The sequence below is a fragment of the Oryctolagus cuniculus genome, chromosome 10 (genome assembly GCF_051225735.1).
Source record: "Oryctolagus cuniculus isolate XC-2025 breed Fujian yellow rabbit chromosome 10, ASM5122573v1, whole genome shotgun sequence".
In the NCBI taxonomy this organism is placed as follows: domain Eukaryota; kingdom Metazoa; phylum Chordata; class Mammalia; order Lagomorpha; family Leporidae; genus Oryctolagus; species Oryctolagus cuniculus.
In genome coordinates, this window is record NC_142876.1 from 117,207,248 (window position 1) to 117,224,529 (window position 17,282).

A 17,282-nucleotide genomic window follows, 5' to 3' on the forward strand; every position below is an offset into this window, starting at 1 on the left:
GCCTGGAGCCAAAGGAAGGCGGAGTCCACTGGGGGCGGGACTGGTCCTTGGGCCACCTCATAAAGCCTGGGGCGAGGGGTGCAACGCATTCTGAAGGCGCCCTGGAGGGACAGTTTGGTCTGAAAGACCCCACGGGCGCAGTCGGGGCTCTACAGTGTCATGCCCCGGAGCCCCCGGACCGCGCCGAGCTGGGCGCTGTTGCTGCGGCTGCTGGCCTTGCTGCGGCCCCCAGGGCCGGGCGAGGCGTGCAGCTGCGCCCCTGCGCACCCCCAGCAGCACGTATGCCACTCGGCGCTGGGTGAGTACGAGGTCCGCAGCAGGGGGCGGTGGTGGGGGATTCCTGCGAGGCCCGGGAGGAAAAGGGAGGAGCTCAGATCCCCGCCCCAGACTGGCTGCCTCCTGCCGAGGCTGATGGATCTCTAAGGTCCCCTGGCACCATGGCAACAGCAGAGCCTGGCCCTGTGGGGCCACAAGGCAATTATGGAGTGTCACTGGAGGTATTGGTGATTATTCTGAACTACTAGAAGGAGAGGGAGGAGGGGAGAGGGTTTGCATTTTGACATCTGTGTGTGCCCAGGCCTGTAAATGAAGTTACCACCAAACCCCAATACACCCCTTTCTCTCTCTCTCCCTGAAAAGCCCCTTCCTGATACGCTTAAAGTCTTGGCAAACCCCATTCAGGGCCTAACTCAGCCTTCCCTCTTTGAAGACTCCCTGATTCCTTGGTACTACCACAGCATCTCTGATGTCTCTGCACTCCTACCATGCTGTTCTTTCTAAGTGCGTGCTCCACTAAACTAAGGATTCTGTAGGACGAGGACCCTGTCATTGGCACATCTATGGGTCTAGTACCTAGTTCAGGGCCAGGCACAGAGAAAAAACTTCATAAACGGATTTTTATTAATGCCTAAATGGTAAGGGCTGGACTTCCACCATGCAGGGTCAGATATTTATGAATTCAATAACTATTTGTTAATGTTAACCCTGGGCTGCTGTGAGGCCTTGAGCCACACCAACAGATGAACCTCACAGCAACTGCACTAAAGGACCCCCCCCCCCCCGCATTGTGGTATAGCAGGTGAAGTTGCCATACATAACAACAGTGCATCCCCTGTGGCCTGCTCCACTTCCTATCCAGCTCCATGCTAAATGGCCTGGAAAAAGCAGAGGAAGATGGCCAAGTGCTTGGGCCCCTGCCACCCAGGTGGGAGACCTGGAAGAAGCTCCTGTTTACTGGCTTCGGCCTGGCTTGAAGCCATCTGGAGAGTGAACCAGCAGATGGAAGATTTGTGTGGCTCTCCCTCTCTCTGTGTAACACTGATTTTCAAATAAGGAAATCTTTTTTTTTTTAAGGAGGTCCCCTCCTGCCCCTCATTCCTCTGCGTTATGGGGTCTGGAGCACTAGAGCCCTCCAAACTATCAGGCTCAGAACAAAAAGGCATAGAGATTGTAGGACCTAACAGGCCTCTAAGGAGGGAGTTGGACCTTCTTATGGCTGCAGAGGAGTTCCAGTTCCCCATTCTCACACACACCACTCTGCCTAAAACCCAACAACAGACTAGGCCAAGAGCCCCCTACAAAATTCCCTAGGGCACTAGACCATTCAGCGCTCAGGCGACTGCCCCGCCAGTTGGTAAAAGTTTCCTTTTATCTTCCTTTGTAGTGATCCGTGCAAAAATCTCTAGTGAGAAGGTAGTTCCTGCCAGTGCAGATCCAGCTGACACTCAGAGAATGATCCGGTATGAAATCAAACAGATAAAGGTACATGGGGACTACACAGGCTGTTCATTCCCTTGGGTTCCCAGAGGGAGTGGGGTCTGTGTTCAGGGATGGGTGGGGCTGTTAGGTGGTCCTTCAGTCTAGATGCTGAAGTGGATGAGATGTTGGGGGAAGGCCCGCAGAATCGCAGCGACAGTGCCCAACAGGCCCCTGGTGTCCATTTGGGCCCTCAGCTCCCATCAGAACACCTCCCCTCTCACCAGAGTAAGCTCAAGATTTAGATTTCGTTGCTATTGTTATTGAGAGGAGTAACTAATAGGGTTATCTCTGAGCACTTAATTCCAAATTAGACTTTTGTTAATTTTTCATACTAAAAAATGAATTTTTATCTGTTAATATGCATAATAGGGTCACTGACCCAACACTGCTTTTTTTTTTTTTTTTTTTTTTTTTTTTGTAACTGCCTTTTAGATGTTTAAAGGGTTTGAGAAAATCAAGGATGTTCAGTACATCTATACACCTTTTGACTCTTCTCTCTGTGGTGTGAAGTTAGAAGCCAACAGCCAGAAGCAGTATCTCTTGACTGGTGAGTAAGCTGAAGAGCAGTAATGGCCTTGATAAGTCTGTGCTAAAAACGTCAAGGCTTTCTGTGAGCCAGGTGGCATTTTCTCAGGCATAAGAAGATGTGTTCGTGAGAAACAGTAACTTAAAAGTTGAAACAAGTGGAGGCAACCTCCCTTTGAATTCAAGAGTCCTCTTAGAGTTATCTTGGCCATTGCTTCACTATTTTATGTATTTATTTATTACTTAAAAAAATTTAAAAGGCTTTTAAAAAATTTAATTGAAAGGGAGAGAGAGAGAGAGAGAGAGAGAACGCTTCCATCTGCTGATTCACTCCCAAAATGGCTGCAACTGGGCCAGGTCAAAGACAGGAGCCTGGAACTCCATCCGGGTTTCCCACGTGGATGTAGGGACCCAAGTACTTGGGGCATCTTCCTGTTCCTGTGCAGTAGCAGACCGCTGGATCTGAAGGGAAAGCCAGGATGTGAACTGATGCTCATATGGGATGCTCACATCTCAGGCCACAGCTTGCCCTGCCGTGCCATGAGGCCAGCCCCTGCTTCACTATTTTAAAGACAGGTTGCTCTCTCAGCCTAGAGTAGCCAATTCTATTTTCGAAGGGTTTTAATTGGTGTAAGATCTTTGGCACTTTGAGCCAAAATCTGCCTCCGAAACTTTTGGTGGGTGCAGCTCTGCTCTTTACACAGGCCCTATCAAGAGCCTTGAGTCCAACAGTTCTGTCTCCATGGACTCTGGCCCAGGCAGGACTCTTCAGTACTGAATTAGTTAAGCTGGGACACTTAAAGTATCACACAAGAATATGACTCCATAAATGGGTGAATACAGGGCTGGCGCCGCAGCTCACTAGGCTAATCCTCCGCCTTGCGGTGCCGGCACACCGGGTTCTAGTCCCGGTCGGGGCGCCGGATTCTGTCCCGGTTGCCCCTCTTCCAGGACAGCTCTCTGCTGTGGCCAGGGAGTGCAGTGGAGGATGGCCCAAGTGCTTGGGCCCTGCACCCCATGGGAGACCAGGAGAAGCACCTGGCTCCTGGCTCCTGCCATCGGATCAGCGCGGTGCGCCGGCTGCAGCGCGCTGGTCACGGCAGCCATTGGAGGGTGAACCAACGGCAAAGGAGGACCTTTCTCTCTGTCTCTCTCTCTCACTGTCCACTCTGCCTGTCAAAAAAAAAAAAAAAAAAAAAAAAAAAAAAGGTGAATACAACAATAGATCATTTTGGAGTCTAGGAAAAGGAGGTGTTTGTGAATAATACTTTAATAATTGTGTAAGTAGGATCCAAACTGGCCCTAAAAGATGAAAAATATTCAGGGTTAAAGCAAGAAAAAGAAAGCGCACAGCGGGTGGGGAGGTCAGGTGGAGGATTTCACTGTCCATCGGTCCAGTCAGCAACAGAGGAACCATCTATTCACTGCCAGGCTTTGGGCAAGGGCATGGACATTCAGTAAGAAGCCACAGTCTTCAAAGAGTTCACAGTCCAGACACAGGCATTGGAGGTCACAATGACAGGGGCTTCCGAGCTCTACGATGGAACTGTGCTGACCTGGGCAGCCCCAAGATGAGATAGGAGAGGCAGAGGCAGGGCACGCCACTGAGCCCTCCAGTTCCCCGGAGCAGCATACCAGGCCTGATAAAGTTCTTGGATTCCACTGTCTTCCTAAACACTTACCACTGTGTTCTACTCACTGCTAGGCAGGGAGGTGCATTAGAAGTAGGAGACATGCTGTCTTCCCTCAAGTATGTCAAGGCTTCTTGGGGGGAAAGGGGGAAAATGACAAAACACGTGACTGAGACGTCATCAGCGGCACCCCTGCCTTTAGAAGATGGCTCTCTTGCCGGGTGTTGAAAGCACTTTGCTTCTGGAACACTGCTGGCCTCTCTAGTATGTCTCCTGCCATTTGACGGTGACAGTTCCAGTTCCTCACTTCCTCTGGAGCTGAAGTACATGACTTGCTGTCGCAGGAGGTGTGCTGCTAGGCCATATCCCTCTGCCTCTGGAGACAGCCTCAGTGTCCACAGCCCTCCCCCTAGGTTCAGCAAGGGAATGCCTACCCATCATTTCTGAGACACCGTCCCACACCCCTTCCACAGATGGAAGATACACAGATGCTTAGATTGCATCTTGGGCATGATCACACAGTAGTGTAGCTTTTGCCTACTCACCTGTCTACCCTGCTCATTTTTAAGCTCCTTTGGGGGAAAGAGTATATATAGTGTTCCTAGTAGTAGGTCTCAGTAGTTGCTCAGTGAGTGATCAAGCCAGCATGGTTAGGGATAGATCTGTAGATGAGGTGGTACCAAGGAAGTGTCTCTGCCAGATGGGACGGCGTGTGATCAGTAAAGAAGGGGAACTATCTCAGGAGGAAGGAGAAAGGCTCGCCAAGACAGGTATGGGGCAGGACACTGGTCAGGAAGGGGATGGGTCCTGCTAGTTATTGAATATCTTCTGTGGGCCCCCAACTGGATAAGAAGTCTACAGACATTCTTCCATTTGGTCCTGACAGTGACTTTATTATTCTCATCTCCTGGCTGAGAGGTTCCATGACTTTCTGAAGGTCACACAGCTGGTAAATAAAAGGGAAGCAGGGGTCTCCCCTGGAGTCTGACTTCAAAACCCATGTTCTCCTTTCTGCGCCAGGCTAAATAAAGCAAAGGCCTTTGTCAGTCCCTCGATTTTGCCTCATACAAACACAGTCTATTAACCTCTTTAATATAAAGAGTATGGGGTTTTTTCTGGTCCCTTCATTGAGCCCAGGATTGCCACTGCCGTCAAACAGTCACTGGAGGGGTTGTAACTCTGGGCTCTTCAAAGACTGACTCCGCGAGCTCCAGGCAGACTCCTGATACTGTATTCTCTTCCATCTCCCTTTGAAGGGCAGGTCCTCAGTGATGGAAAAGTCTTCATTCATTTGTGCAACTACATCGAGCCCTGGGAGGATCTGTCCTTGGTGCAGAGGGAAAGCCTGAATCATCACTACCATCTGAACTGTGTCTGCCAAGTAAGGGGATGTCCACTTCTAGGCTCTTTGGGGAGTAGGGTAAGGGTCTTGAGTGTCACAGCCTTACCCTTTATGTTTTCCTGCATTCATGCATACATTTAGTCAGTGACTACACTATAACTGAGGTCTCCCATGTATCAGCCATGATATGAAGTTGCAGATGGGAAACCCACATGGTCCACAGTCCCTTATGCATTTTGTACTGCATTTTTGCTGGGACGGTGACCATCAAATAAGGCAGGCTGAGATGACAGTAACAGGTACAGCTATCAGAGAGTCTACTCTGCCATGCTGTGTAACAGGCAATTTACTTTAAATACTTAATTTACTCTTTATAACAAATCCATCAGGCATTTAGGTATCATTTTAAGGTGAAGAAATTAAAGGGAAGCAAAGTGACTAGCTCAAGGTCAGCAGCAGGGTGAGGACCTTCAGGGCTGCCTGACTCTAGAGATGCCGGTAGAGGCAATACTGTATTGCTAGAGCTCAGGGTAGGAGAATTCAGGGGGAAATCTGGGGACTAGCAAGGACTTCATAAGATGGGGGCATTGGACATGGGCTGTGAGGCAGGAATGGGAAAAGGACAACCTATTCACTTTGATGTTTGTGGCCATGACTCTAGATCACCACCTGCTATACAGTGCCTTGTACCATCTCGGCCCCCAACGAGTGCCTCTGGACAGACTGGCTGCTGGAACGGAAGCTCTACGGGTACCAGGCCCAGCATTATGTCTGCATGAAGCATGCTGACGGCACCTGCAGCTGGTACCAGGGCCGCTTGCCACTCAGGAAGGAGTTTGTTGACATCATCCAGCCCTAGTAGGGACCAGTGACTACCACATCTCTTCAAGAGTCCTGATGATCAAGTCAGTTCTCTTCTCCTGTGGTTATGTGGCCATCACCACATGCCCCATTGTTGCCAGCTAAGGGGAAGTGCCAAGCAGATGGCTTGGCCATGGCGTCAGGGCAAGGGTGTGGCATGTTATAGCTTGTGTCCATGACCATGGTGGGCCAGAATCTGTCAAGACCAGGGAAGACAGCACAACTTTTCTGGCCTGCCCTCAGCCCTTCTTTCCCATCAGTCTACCCTGAAGCTATCATTGAAAGTTTCAATTCTGGGTTAGTTCTCTAAAACCAAGGCTACTCCCCTTCGTCCCTCCTTTGCCTTAACTGATCGGATGGGGGAGAAACAGTGAATGTACGTGTGAGATGTAGTAGTCTTGAATGTATGATACCAGAAGGTGGGCTGCTGACAGTATCACAGACAGCCAGATGACTGGCGGGATTGAAAAGAACAATACACTATGGCTGTATATCATCTGCTTACCTGTCTCAGCTGACCCTGGTCCTCTCATACACTTTCATCTGTTTGGGGGAATGACCTAGAGAATACGCAGTGCTCACCAAGCCTTTTCACAGTGTTGGGGAGTCTAGGGAACAGTCAACACCTCACATCACTTGGTATGAGAGCTAGAATGGCCTGCTCTCCCTCTCCATGTTGTAATTCTGCCTTATTCTATTCTTAGGAAAGGGTACAGCCCATTCACCACACCTCTTTGGACAAGAATATACTTATTATCTAAGGATAGATATTGTCTCTTCGGGTTAGCTGTCTCTAACATTCTCAACTGATGTCTGTAAGACTTCTCTTCTGGCTTTTTAGAAAAAAAAATGTATGAAAGAGAGAGCGAGCGAGACTTCTCTCCCATCATCTGATTCACTCCCTAAATGCCTGATGGCAGGTCCCCCACATGGGTGGCAGGGACCCACCTACTTGAGCTATCACCAGCTGCCTCCCAGAGTGTGCATTAGGAAGTTGTCATCAGAAACAGAGCTGGGACACAAACCTAGGCACTCTGACACGGAATGTGGGTGTCCCAACCTTCAGCCCAAGCCAGGCACCAAATGCCGGCCCCTCTTCTGGCTCTTCTAGATTACTGATGTCTTCATTCTAAGTCCCCAGTCCCCCCTTCCCCAAAGAAAAAGTCTTCTGTAGAGCTGAAATCACCCCTCATCAGCTTTCGACATTTCAGAGAGGTGGTTGGTCCTTTTTGGGGACAAATTTTGGAATGGAGGGCAAGAGGGAATACAAGCACGCTTTGGGGGAAGGAATGGCAGACAGGGAGTATACTTGCAGCTACTGTATTTTTTCCCAGTGGTTGGCTCTGCTATATGTTACATCAGGAAGAAGTCCTGGTATTTGCTTCCCTACCTCCAGTCTCCTCACCACTGTGTCTTAGACCTACTGGGATCCCTAGCCACAGTCCTCTCAGGGTTCCTCAACCTCTGCAAGCCTTCTAGGCTGAAAAGAAAGCCCTGGTAATTGGTCTCTAGAAGTTATTAAGGACAAGGGTCTAAATTTCAGAGCCTCTTCTGGGGAAGCTCAGGCAAAGATGACAGAGATGGTTCTTTTCAAGGTCTAGGGATGTTTCTGGTCTTCTCAGTGTGGCCTTCCGGTGAGCAGAGCCATGCACAATGTGCCAGAAGAAAACTCTCAATTCTCAGAACTGCTGCAAATGGAAATCCCTTGTGGAGCAGGGAGTGGAAAAGGGATTAAACATGGTCTGCCTCTGAGCCCACACTTGGATTTCTTTGGCAGAGATTCCCCTTTGGTCACGTAAGCAGGATCACCAAAATGATCACAGCAGCCCGGGGCAGAGGTGTGGTGACAGAGGGAAGAGGGGAGTTCTGAGCTCCAGGTCACCCCCGAGGAAAAACATTAAGAGCATCCTCTCACCAACCAAGCATCCTATCTCCCTGCTCCTTCTCACCGCCGAGGATGGCCCCAGAGAATACGCAGTGCTCACCAAGCCTTTTCACAGTGTTGGGGAGTCTAGGGAACAGTCAACACCTGACGTATATGAGGGATGCTTTACACTTTTCCAGGAGGCAGTTACACAGACAATCTCACTTACACTTTTACATATCATATTAGATACTGGGGGAGGGGTCAGGGACGATCAGGCCCACCTGATTATCCTACTGGGAAACGGACACAGAATGACAGAATGTAGCTTACGATACTAGTGCTTGTTCTGGCCCTAAGGCTAGAACTCAAGGTGTGAGATCTGATTGTTGGTCTAGAGGTTTGTTATTCCCAACTTGATTAAAACACCCTTGTTTCTGCTCTTTCCTATTCTGTCTCCAGAATCTGAAGGCAACAGACTGTTGGCCAACATCCAGCTGCTCTAGTCCTACAAAGCAGCTCCACAGCTGGGCCCCAGTGGAGACTGTGGGGTTCAGATGCTAAGGCCCTCATCAGAATCTCGGTCACTGTGTGGCTGAGCTCAGGGTGGAAACAGCAGAGAGACAGAAGTCCCCACTCGGCCACGTACCATCTCCTTGTGGTTGGGGTAGTACGTCTGCTCGATCAGCGGGAATTTTTCTCCTCCCAGTGTCTTATAGATGGCCACCAGCTGGGCAAACTGAAAAACAGAAGCAAACATTTCAGCTTATTTAAGACACCTCTGTAACGGACAGGTAAAATATCAACCCATCAAATATTTATTAAGCAGTTGCTTAGTAAAGGGCTTTGTACTAAATGCTTTGAAGATATAAAAGAAGAATACATATTATTCCTGTTATCAAGGACTATGCTTTAGCTGGGACATGGAAGGAGAGTGAACTAACATATAGAGTACCTACTTGATTTTAATTATATTTCACTTAATCCTCATATTGAATTAACCAGCTAGTTACTTTATTGTCTTCATTTCATGCATGAAGCTCAGGGTAGAAAATTTGTCTGAAACCAAAGAGCTGAAAAGGTGTGAATCTAGGATTGAAAGTTGGATCTTTAAACAAGTGCACCTCTGGGCAGTGGCACAAGATGAAATTGGAGAGGTAACCTGGGCCAACTCTTGAAGTTCAAATGCTAGGCAAAGGAACGGTAGCTTTTCCCAGTGAACAGGATGGAATGTTTGAGCAGGGGGTGTCATGAATGGAGCTGTTCTTCAGGAACACTTGGACGGGATATTGGTTAGAGCCAGCATTTCCGGGACTTACTATATTAACTGAACTTACTGGTCCCTTCACCTGTGAGAAAGTGGGGTAGCTCCACGGTGAAGAGGCAGACTACACACACATACACACTTACAGTTCAGGGCTGAAAGGCTCTGGGCACACATCCAGGCTCCCTGACCCCTCTTTTAGAGATCACTTGCCCAACATAACACAGTGGTTGAGTCAGACTGCTAGCCACGCTCCCTCCTTTCCTATCTCTAACTGCCTTAATTTCTTCAAGTAGGTATCTTTTAGGCTCTGCAGAGATAATGTTCTTCCCACAGGAAACACAGGATTTTCCTGCTCAATCCATCACACACAGCCCCTCCCCCCAACACACACCCACCCCTACTGCACTGGGGTAGCAGGGAAAATCTAGTTCTTTTTCTCTAGTGTTACTAGATTAGTTCACACTCCACTCCACTGATAATGGAATTGCTAGAAGGGAAACTTGCCAGATTAAACCTGCTTTCTACTTATCAGAGAAAGGAAAGCTAGAACATTTCCCCAAAGCTCAGGTTCTATTCTCTATGAGAGATGCTGGCACAGGAGCCAGTGAGGGAGAAGGGTTGGAGAAGGAAACACTCTGGACCGGATGCTAGAAAACTGGAGTTTTCTGGTTCTTGTTCTGTCCTTGAGCCAATGAGATGTACTCTCCAGGCCTCGTTTTCCTCACATGTAAAATGAGAAAGTCATATTTTATCAGTTCCACAAACTTTGTACCCCATTATTCTATTTCCTCCCAAACTGTTATCAAACTCTGACCATAAGTTGTGGTCCTTTTCATCTAAAAGCTGGAAAGCAATGGAATCCCTGGGCCACTCCCCGCAGTGGATCTCTGAGGCCTGCTCTAGGACTGAAAGCGTGATTCCTGGACTCTCACACCCCACGGACTTCATCGCTGAGAGACTGTAGACATGCCTCTCACTTTACAAATGAGGGAGGAAAACGCAGCTCCCAGATCGCACCTGCAGTGCGGCTGAACTGGGAGAGGAGCCGGTTTCTTCTCTCCTGCCCAGTGCATTCCCCGCCGTACCTGTTGTCCTCACCATTCTTTGGTTCTTCAGTTTGATTGGATTGTTAGGACATGGCTGCTCAGGCCTTTGTCTTCTCTGATCGTCCTCACTACCTCATCTGACCTTTAAGTCCTGTCCCCACACTTGGGTCTGGCTGGACTCCTGTTCTGCCTGACCTGCCTGAGCTCCCAGGGCTCTCCAGCATCCCTGGGGATCTGATGCCAGCTCTGCCCAACGACCTCTGTCCTGCTGCAGCCCACACGCTGGCATGACACCAAGGCATGTGGGGGAGTTGCACAGACACCACACACGTGCCAGGAAGGCCTGCGGCAGACTCCCAGGGCCCTGTGACAGCCAAGACGAAGATGGCAGCCAGTTCCCAGGCTCTCTGTGGGTCTCAGGGAGCTCATCCCACCCTCCTCCACCTCTTCTCCAGCAGCCCCTGTATCCTCAAGGTACGTGGCTTGGCTTCCAACCCCTGCCTCTGTGGAAACTTACATTAAGTCACAGGCACTCAGTCACTATTAAACAAGTGTGATATCTGATAAGGGCTATTTCCTCTATGCACAGACAAAAGAATGAGTTTGGGAGCTAGGGGTGCTATTGGCACTGTGCAGGGCGATATGCTCATTATAAACACTTATCCAACAAATCTGGAAGGACTCCTTGGAGGAAATGGGACTTGAAGATCAGTTTGAGTTAATGTTATCCCTCACTCTCTTGGAAAGTAAGTGCTTTATTTTAACCCTAGTGCATCTGTCTCCAAAACACCCAGAAAGAAAGGGATTTCAGATTCATTCACAGCAAGAAGAGCTAGTGGCTTTCCCAATCTGCTTCTGAGATCCCAGGGGCTAGTCCCGACCAATTTCAGAGACAGTGGATGTTCTCAGAGACAGCGATACAAGGTTGAGCCTTTGCCAACCCAGCAGAGGCCTCTCCTCATACCAAGGTCAGCCACCATAAGGAAATTCAGAAATATGAACCTAAAGTCATCATCTCAGGGTGACCCTCCCCTTACCATCACCAAATGTGCCCACTCCCATAAAAAGGCAGAGAAACCCATATAAAATGTCATTTGTGTGGCAGCTGCGCAAAGTGAAGGGAGAACTTGGTGCCTGGCCAGGGAGCCTGCTGTTCTCATGCGATGCCAGAGGCAATGTGCTGGTACTGTGAATGGGTGAGAGTGTGACCCCTCACCAGATCCCAGATCCCACGAGGGGCAAAGCCCTCGGCACAGGCTCTGCTGCTCCTCCCCTCTCTGGCCTCTTGCACAGTTTAAGAAAAAAAAAAGAAAGAAAGAAAACAAAACAAAACAGGGGAACTCGTTTCTTTCAGAGATCCCAGATATGAGGAGACTGTAACAACTAGGCTGGCAAAGTGGTGGCAGGTATTGCTATTATTCCCAGTTTGTAGACAAAGAAATTAGGGCACAAAGAGGTTTTGTCAGAGGGCTGATAAGTACTGAGCTGACCCAGAAAAAGCTGATAATAGCAAAATCACCCTGTGTGACTACAAGGGAGTCAAATTCCAGTACATGCTGGGGGTGGGGGTGGAGGTGGGCGTGGGCTGGCCATATGGGCGTAGGAGGGCCTGTGACTGCAGAGAAAAGGTGACGGTCTCACGTGTGCGCCTCCGTGACTGGCAACGCTCGAATCACACAGCTCTTTCAACCTGCTTCTGCAGCGCCCAGGGTTCCAAATGCCTCAGGCCACACAGAAGGGAAGTGGAACAAGTGGGCCTTGGGAATGCACCCCTCCTTAACACGGCAGCTCCCAGAACTCCTGACCCCGTCTCACTGCCCTTTTTCTTACACTGAAAGGGCTCCCCGGCTCCCGAGGGAAGAGGAGAACTGTTAGTTCAGGTGTGAAAAAAAGATAAAGAGCAGAGATGAAGGATCTGTTTGTTTATTAAAAAAAAAAAAACCCTCTAGTTCCTTGAGTGGCGAAGAGACTCGGGGTTCAGAAACTTAACAATTAACCGTGAGTGCCAGGAACCTTGGCAGTCCAGTGTGTGTGACAGCTGACATTTGATTTTTGCAAAACAAGATGAAGAGGATGTGATTAGGGGCAGGTGTTTCCTTCCGAGAGGGCCAGCCTGGAGCTGCAGTTCACAGAGGAGCTGCGTCCGCTCAGCTGTCACAGAGGACATGAAAATGTCCCAGTAGCCATCCAAGGTCACTCTCTCTCCTGATTCCACCATTTCTTTCTGCCTAAAAGTTTTCACTGCTATTTTGGATTTTGAAGTTGGCCAAGGAAGAGAAAATCAGATCAGCTTTTTCCTCGTGCAGTAGCCCAAACTGGGTGAGAGGCCATGTGACCTCAAGAAGTCCTGGCTCTGTATTTTATTTTAAATTACTTAATCTTTTCTAGATCCCTTTTTTTCTGTAAAAAGTGCTACTAATGGTAACAATAATATCTTCCTTGTAAGGTTATTGTGAGAATTAAATGAAATTAGTATAGGAAAATCTCAGAAGCTGACACCATATAGTAAGTAGTTGTATACTCCTTACCTCCTGCCTCTTTAATTTTCACATGTGCACCATGAAAGAGTGAGATTGGATGATCTCCAAGGGCACTTTCAGCTCGTATTAAGTGTCTGATTCATTGTATGCAGCTAATCTCATTTTAAAGTTGTTGAAACACTGTAGGTCTCTTGTCACTAACACTCCTCTTAATTGGACCATTCCCTTGGTCCCCAGTGGCTTCAGGCCTTTCTAGTGGTTAAACGATTCTGAGAGGCAAGAAACAGGTCTTTAAAATCATCCCAGCTGCGGCCGAGGGCAGAGCCTGCAGAGCTGTCAGGGCTTCTTTACAGAATCTCTGTGCAGCTTTGTTGCAAGAGCAAAGGTCACGGGGCCGGTGCCAGCATCCCACAGCAGTGCGGTTTGAGTCGCAGATGCTTCACTTCCCATCCAGCTCCCTGCTGATGTGCCTGGGAAGGCAGTGAGGTTGGCCCAAATGCTTGGGACCCCCTGCCACCAACACGGAAGACCCGGATGAAGCTCCTGGTTCCTGGTTTCAGCCTGTCCCACCGTGGCTGTTGTAGCCCCTTAGGATGTGAACCAGTACATGGAAGATCTCTATCCTTCTATCTCTCCCCCTCTCTGTAACTCTATCTTTAAAATAAATAAATAAATAAACCTTAAAAAATACCAAAAGTCTGTAATGCAGCAGAGACCATCCAGTTCATGCCGTGTGGCATAGGATGTGACAGCCTGCCCTATACCAAGTCCCGGCTGAGGCTCTTCTCAGCTGGTGCTCCTGCGTCTGGAGACCAGCAGTCCCTCCTGAGGACTGGGAGATGCAGGGCCTGCCTCCCACCCTCTCACCTGGGAGAAAGAGGGCCTTACTCACCACCCATGGCTTGTCACAGAAGTTGTAAATGGATTCCAGTGAGTTGATGCTGGGGAGGCCTGCGTACTGCATGCCAATGATCAGATGGCGGAAATCCTCATTCTCTGCCATGCCAAATGCATGCTGCCGGATGAGCACAAAGTCCGGCCGGAAGGACCTGGTAAGAAGGTGGACAGGTTTGCCATTAGCCAGCACCTTAAGCACCATATCACCTTGCCTTCCATTTCCAAAGCCTAAGGCAGAGAAGGTCTTAGGGACTACACAGGCTAAGCCCCTCGTTTCATAAATGATAATTCCTTTCCAAACTGGGAAATGAGGTATTACGGCATTTTCCAAATGAGGTTTGAGGAAAAGATTCGTGAGATTCCTTTATTCCCTTGGGCTAAGCATTGCCTTTTTCTAAGGTACAAATATCCTCAGAAGGGAAGGAACACTTCTAGACCCTTACAATTTAAGTCCTCATGGGGCTCCTGAATTGGTGCTCTGAGCAGGTCCCAGGAGACTCTGAAGCCAACATACTTGGCAGCCTTCACCATGCTGCCCTGGAGGTCCCTGACCTCCGTGTCCTGTTCTGACTCCTTAAAATAGGCAAGGCCCTCATCAGGCCCCGAGGAGAGCAGGGGCCAGGCTGGCTGAGAACAGATGCCAGACTTCCCAATGTTATTCTTCCAAAGCGGACACCAGGGAGGGGTGCAAATATTTTTCGCAGAACTGAGGTTGAGCAATGGCTTCAGGAAGCACTGAGCACAGAATGTTCCCACGCCTGGGAAAGCTCCCCATGGCTCACCTCCTGCCAGGACCGATCCCTGCCACACATGCTTCATAGAATCGGGCCCTGTCTTTGTGCCCTCGCCGCAGAGATCTTTCCAGAGAGCCATTTCTGGAGGAGGGGAGCATCACCCCCAAGGCTCAAGGCTCAGCAGTTTCACACCATGTGCAATGACCTACCTGGTTCTCTGCCCAGGCACCCATCCAACCGCCTACAGACCCAGTCCCATCTAGGCCCTGATATTAGACATTTAAAGCCCTCTTCGGTTGCTCAGGGGACTTAAGCCAGCACAGCACCTGTTGCTCTGCCCCAGTTCCGGAAAGTTGGCTGTAGCTGTGTGCCCGATAAACTCCAAGCTTATATCCCAATTCCAGGAATGGACCTCTACACTTGTCACTGGTACATGGAAGGGCCTGCTTTATTCTTGCCGGGTCGCTCCTGGTGCTCTGCTACTGGCTCTTTCCATCACCACCTGCTTTTGTGCGGCCATCTTCACGATCCACTCTGGTTCCAGTTAGAGGAGCCCATCCGTGTCTAGCAGGGTCCACCAGCGCTCACTCCCCACCTGGATGCACGTCACTTTTTTCTGTCTTTCCCTGTTGTTGGGTCCCAGACAACCCCCGTCCAGCCTCCCTTGTCACTGTCCCAGCTGCTGTTGGACACTGGAAGCCTTGGGGTCTGGGTCCTGCAGACTGAGGTAGGAAGGAAAGTGAGCAGAAGACCCTTCCTGCAGCAGGACTGATGTCTGGAAATCTGCAATGTGCTCCACTCCAGACACAGTCACTGCGGAAAACATTCCCCTGCAACTGGACTTCTCATCAGCTCCTTCTAGGAGCTGTTGTGCCTGTAACAACATCCAGTCCGTGTGACACTCAGCACGCCTCCCGACACAGGAGTGCTCCATAACCACTAATGTTTTCCTCCTACAATTTATCTTCCACTCCCTAGGTTTTCCTTTCAGACTATGAGTTCTCAGGAATGAGGAATACTGAATGAACACAGGATTTGGAGTCAAGAGAACTCACACGAACACGGGGCTCTGCCACCAACTCTCTGGGTGAATCTTAACAAATCAGTGTAAAATGGAAGACTGAACTAGATCAGACATTTCCAAACTTTTTCTTAAATCAACAGAACCCTGGTTTCAGGGAAAGTATATGCAGAGAGAAAAGCACAGAGCCACATTAACTGAGGGTGGGCAGGAGTCTCAGAAGGAATCCAGTTGCTACTAAGTGGGCTCTGAGCCTGTGAAGCCCAAGGTTGGTTCCTCTGCTGTCTAAGAGCTCCCTAAAGGCAGAACTACCTTACCTACCACATCCATGCGACTGACATCATTAAGTTCTGTCTGCCACACACAACACTGCTATCTCACGCTAACACCTGACTCTGAAGCGACTTCACACCAAAGGTGGTAACGCTGAGGACAGCGACGCTGCCGCTGCCCTGCGCACAGGAGGGCCCTTACCGGACAACCTTTGTGCCGTTGCGGAGCACCTGCATGTCCACGGCATAGCTTCCATCTGCGTGGGCCACCAGGTTGAGCTCTGAAAATTCTGCCTGGAACATAACAGTACAGGAGGAAGTCCACAGTCAGTCCTGACGTTGCTGAGTTCTCCACACAGCAGCAGCAGCCCCACAACCAAACTTTCCCTTAGAATTTTCAAAGCTCTTTCCTATCTGATTTCACTTAATTCTTTTAGCACCCCTACAAAGTAGATGGGACAGAGAAAATAATTTCCATTTACTATGGAAAGACATGGAGCTTGAGAGCAGTTAAGTAACTTTCTGGACAAACAAAATCTATCATTGACAGAGACAGGAGCAAAACTCGGGCTCTCTGACTCCCAGCTGGTCATCCTCTGTGATGAGCCCTTCGCTGCCTACAGAGTGAAGGTGTAACCCGGGACAAACATCTCCCTTACCAGTTTCAACATAAACACGAGGGTTTGTTCTGCTATGCCCCCAACTCTCTGCATAACACATTAAGCAAGGTATTTGTCTTCTGTGAGTTTCTGTTTCCCCAGTGTATAATGTGGAAATAATTTTAATCAACCTTGCCTGCCTGACCTTGCCTATCTTATTTTAAGAACTGAAGGTAATGGCAGGAAACTACTCTGTAAATTATAACACACCGTGTAATGAATGCTGAGTAACTTCTATTATTACAGAGAAAATATATGCATCTTTAAAGTGCACATCCCCTCTCCATAAATGAACTTAATCATCTATCATGAATTAAGGAATAAAGAAAAGTAATAGGCCTTTCAGGTCTTTGGTGTATTAAGACAAGGAGGTATTTTTTTCTCTTCATTTTTAAAATTCTCATTAATTTTCATTTATTTGAAAGGCAGGGATAGGTAGGTAGATACAGATGGATAGACAGATCAATCGATCAGTTGATCAATCAACTGATCTTCCATCTACTGGTTCACTCTCCAAATGCCTGCAACAGCCAGGACAGTGCTATGCCAAAATCAGGAGCATAGCACTCAATCTAAATCTTCCACTTGGGTGGGAGGGACCCAAACACTTGAGCCATCACCTTTTGCCTCCTTGGGTGCACATTAGCAGGAAACCAGAATCAGAAGCAGGACAAGGACTCCAACCCAGGCACCTCAGTATGAGATGGTGGCAGCCCAAGCAGGGTCTTAACTGCTGTGCTAAACATCCACTCCAGAAGGTATTCTCCTCTAAGTCCCTTCTGAAGGGTAGCCTCAGGCCCAGAGTGGGCATCACCAGAGGAGGCACACCACAACAGCAAACATGTGCCTATCCAGGATACCTTACTACCAACAATACACAGGTGCCGCCAGCGTGCTAGGGAGACATTCCTCTACGGTCGTGTTC

At 49.1% G+C, this 17,282-nt stretch overlaps 2 protein-coding genes across 4 annotated transcripts in view; one reads left to right on the forward strand and one right to left on the reverse strand.

Annotated features, from left to right (window-relative positions):
- The window catches only part of SYN2 (synapsin II), a 196,046-nt gene that overhangs the window by 31,784 nt on the left and 146,980 nt on the right, over positions 1 to 17,282 (reverse strand). Inside the window, exons 3-5 of the mRNA XM_051851718.3 lie at positions 15,901 to 15,992; positions 13,667 to 13,823; positions 8,631 to 8,720 (exon numbers count right to left, since the gene is read on the reverse strand). Coding sequence (XP_051707678.1) covers positions 8,631 to 8,720; positions 13,667 to 13,823; positions 15,901 to 15,992 — 339 coding nt within the window. The remainder of the gene's footprint in view (positions 1 to 8,630; positions 8,721 to 13,666; positions 13,824 to 15,900; positions 15,993 to 17,282) is intronic.
- Positions 31 to 10,858, forward strand: TIMP4 (TIMP metallopeptidase inhibitor 4). 3 transcript variants are annotated; one of them, NM_001195690.2, is given in 6 exon segments: positions 31 to 298; positions 1,664 to 1,761; positions 2,191 to 2,305; positions 5,171 to 5,295; positions 5,918 to 6,681; positions 6,742 to 10,858. In NM_001195690.2, coding segments are annotated over 5 exon segments (675 nt in total). In that variant the 5' UTR covers positions 31 to 159; the 3' UTR covers positions 6,116 to 6,681; positions 6,742 to 10,858.

What these genes read in the sequence shown, in the direction of transcription:
- TIMP4 (XM_089304864.1), top strand. Translation starts at nt 160, where the DNA reads ATGCCCCGGAGCCCCCGGACCGCGCCGAGCTGGGCGCTGTTGCTGCGG. An exon ending in CGTATGCCACTCGGCGCTGG is followed by an intron (nt 299 to 1,663) that starts GTGAGTACGAGG and finishes CTTCCTTTGTAG; the next exon opens with TGATCCGTGCAAAAATCTCT. An exon ending in GAAGCAGTATCTCTTGACTG is followed by an intron (nt 2,306 to 5,170) that starts GTGAGTAAGCTG and finishes CTCCCTTTGAAG; the next exon opens with GGCAGGTCCTCAGTGATGGA.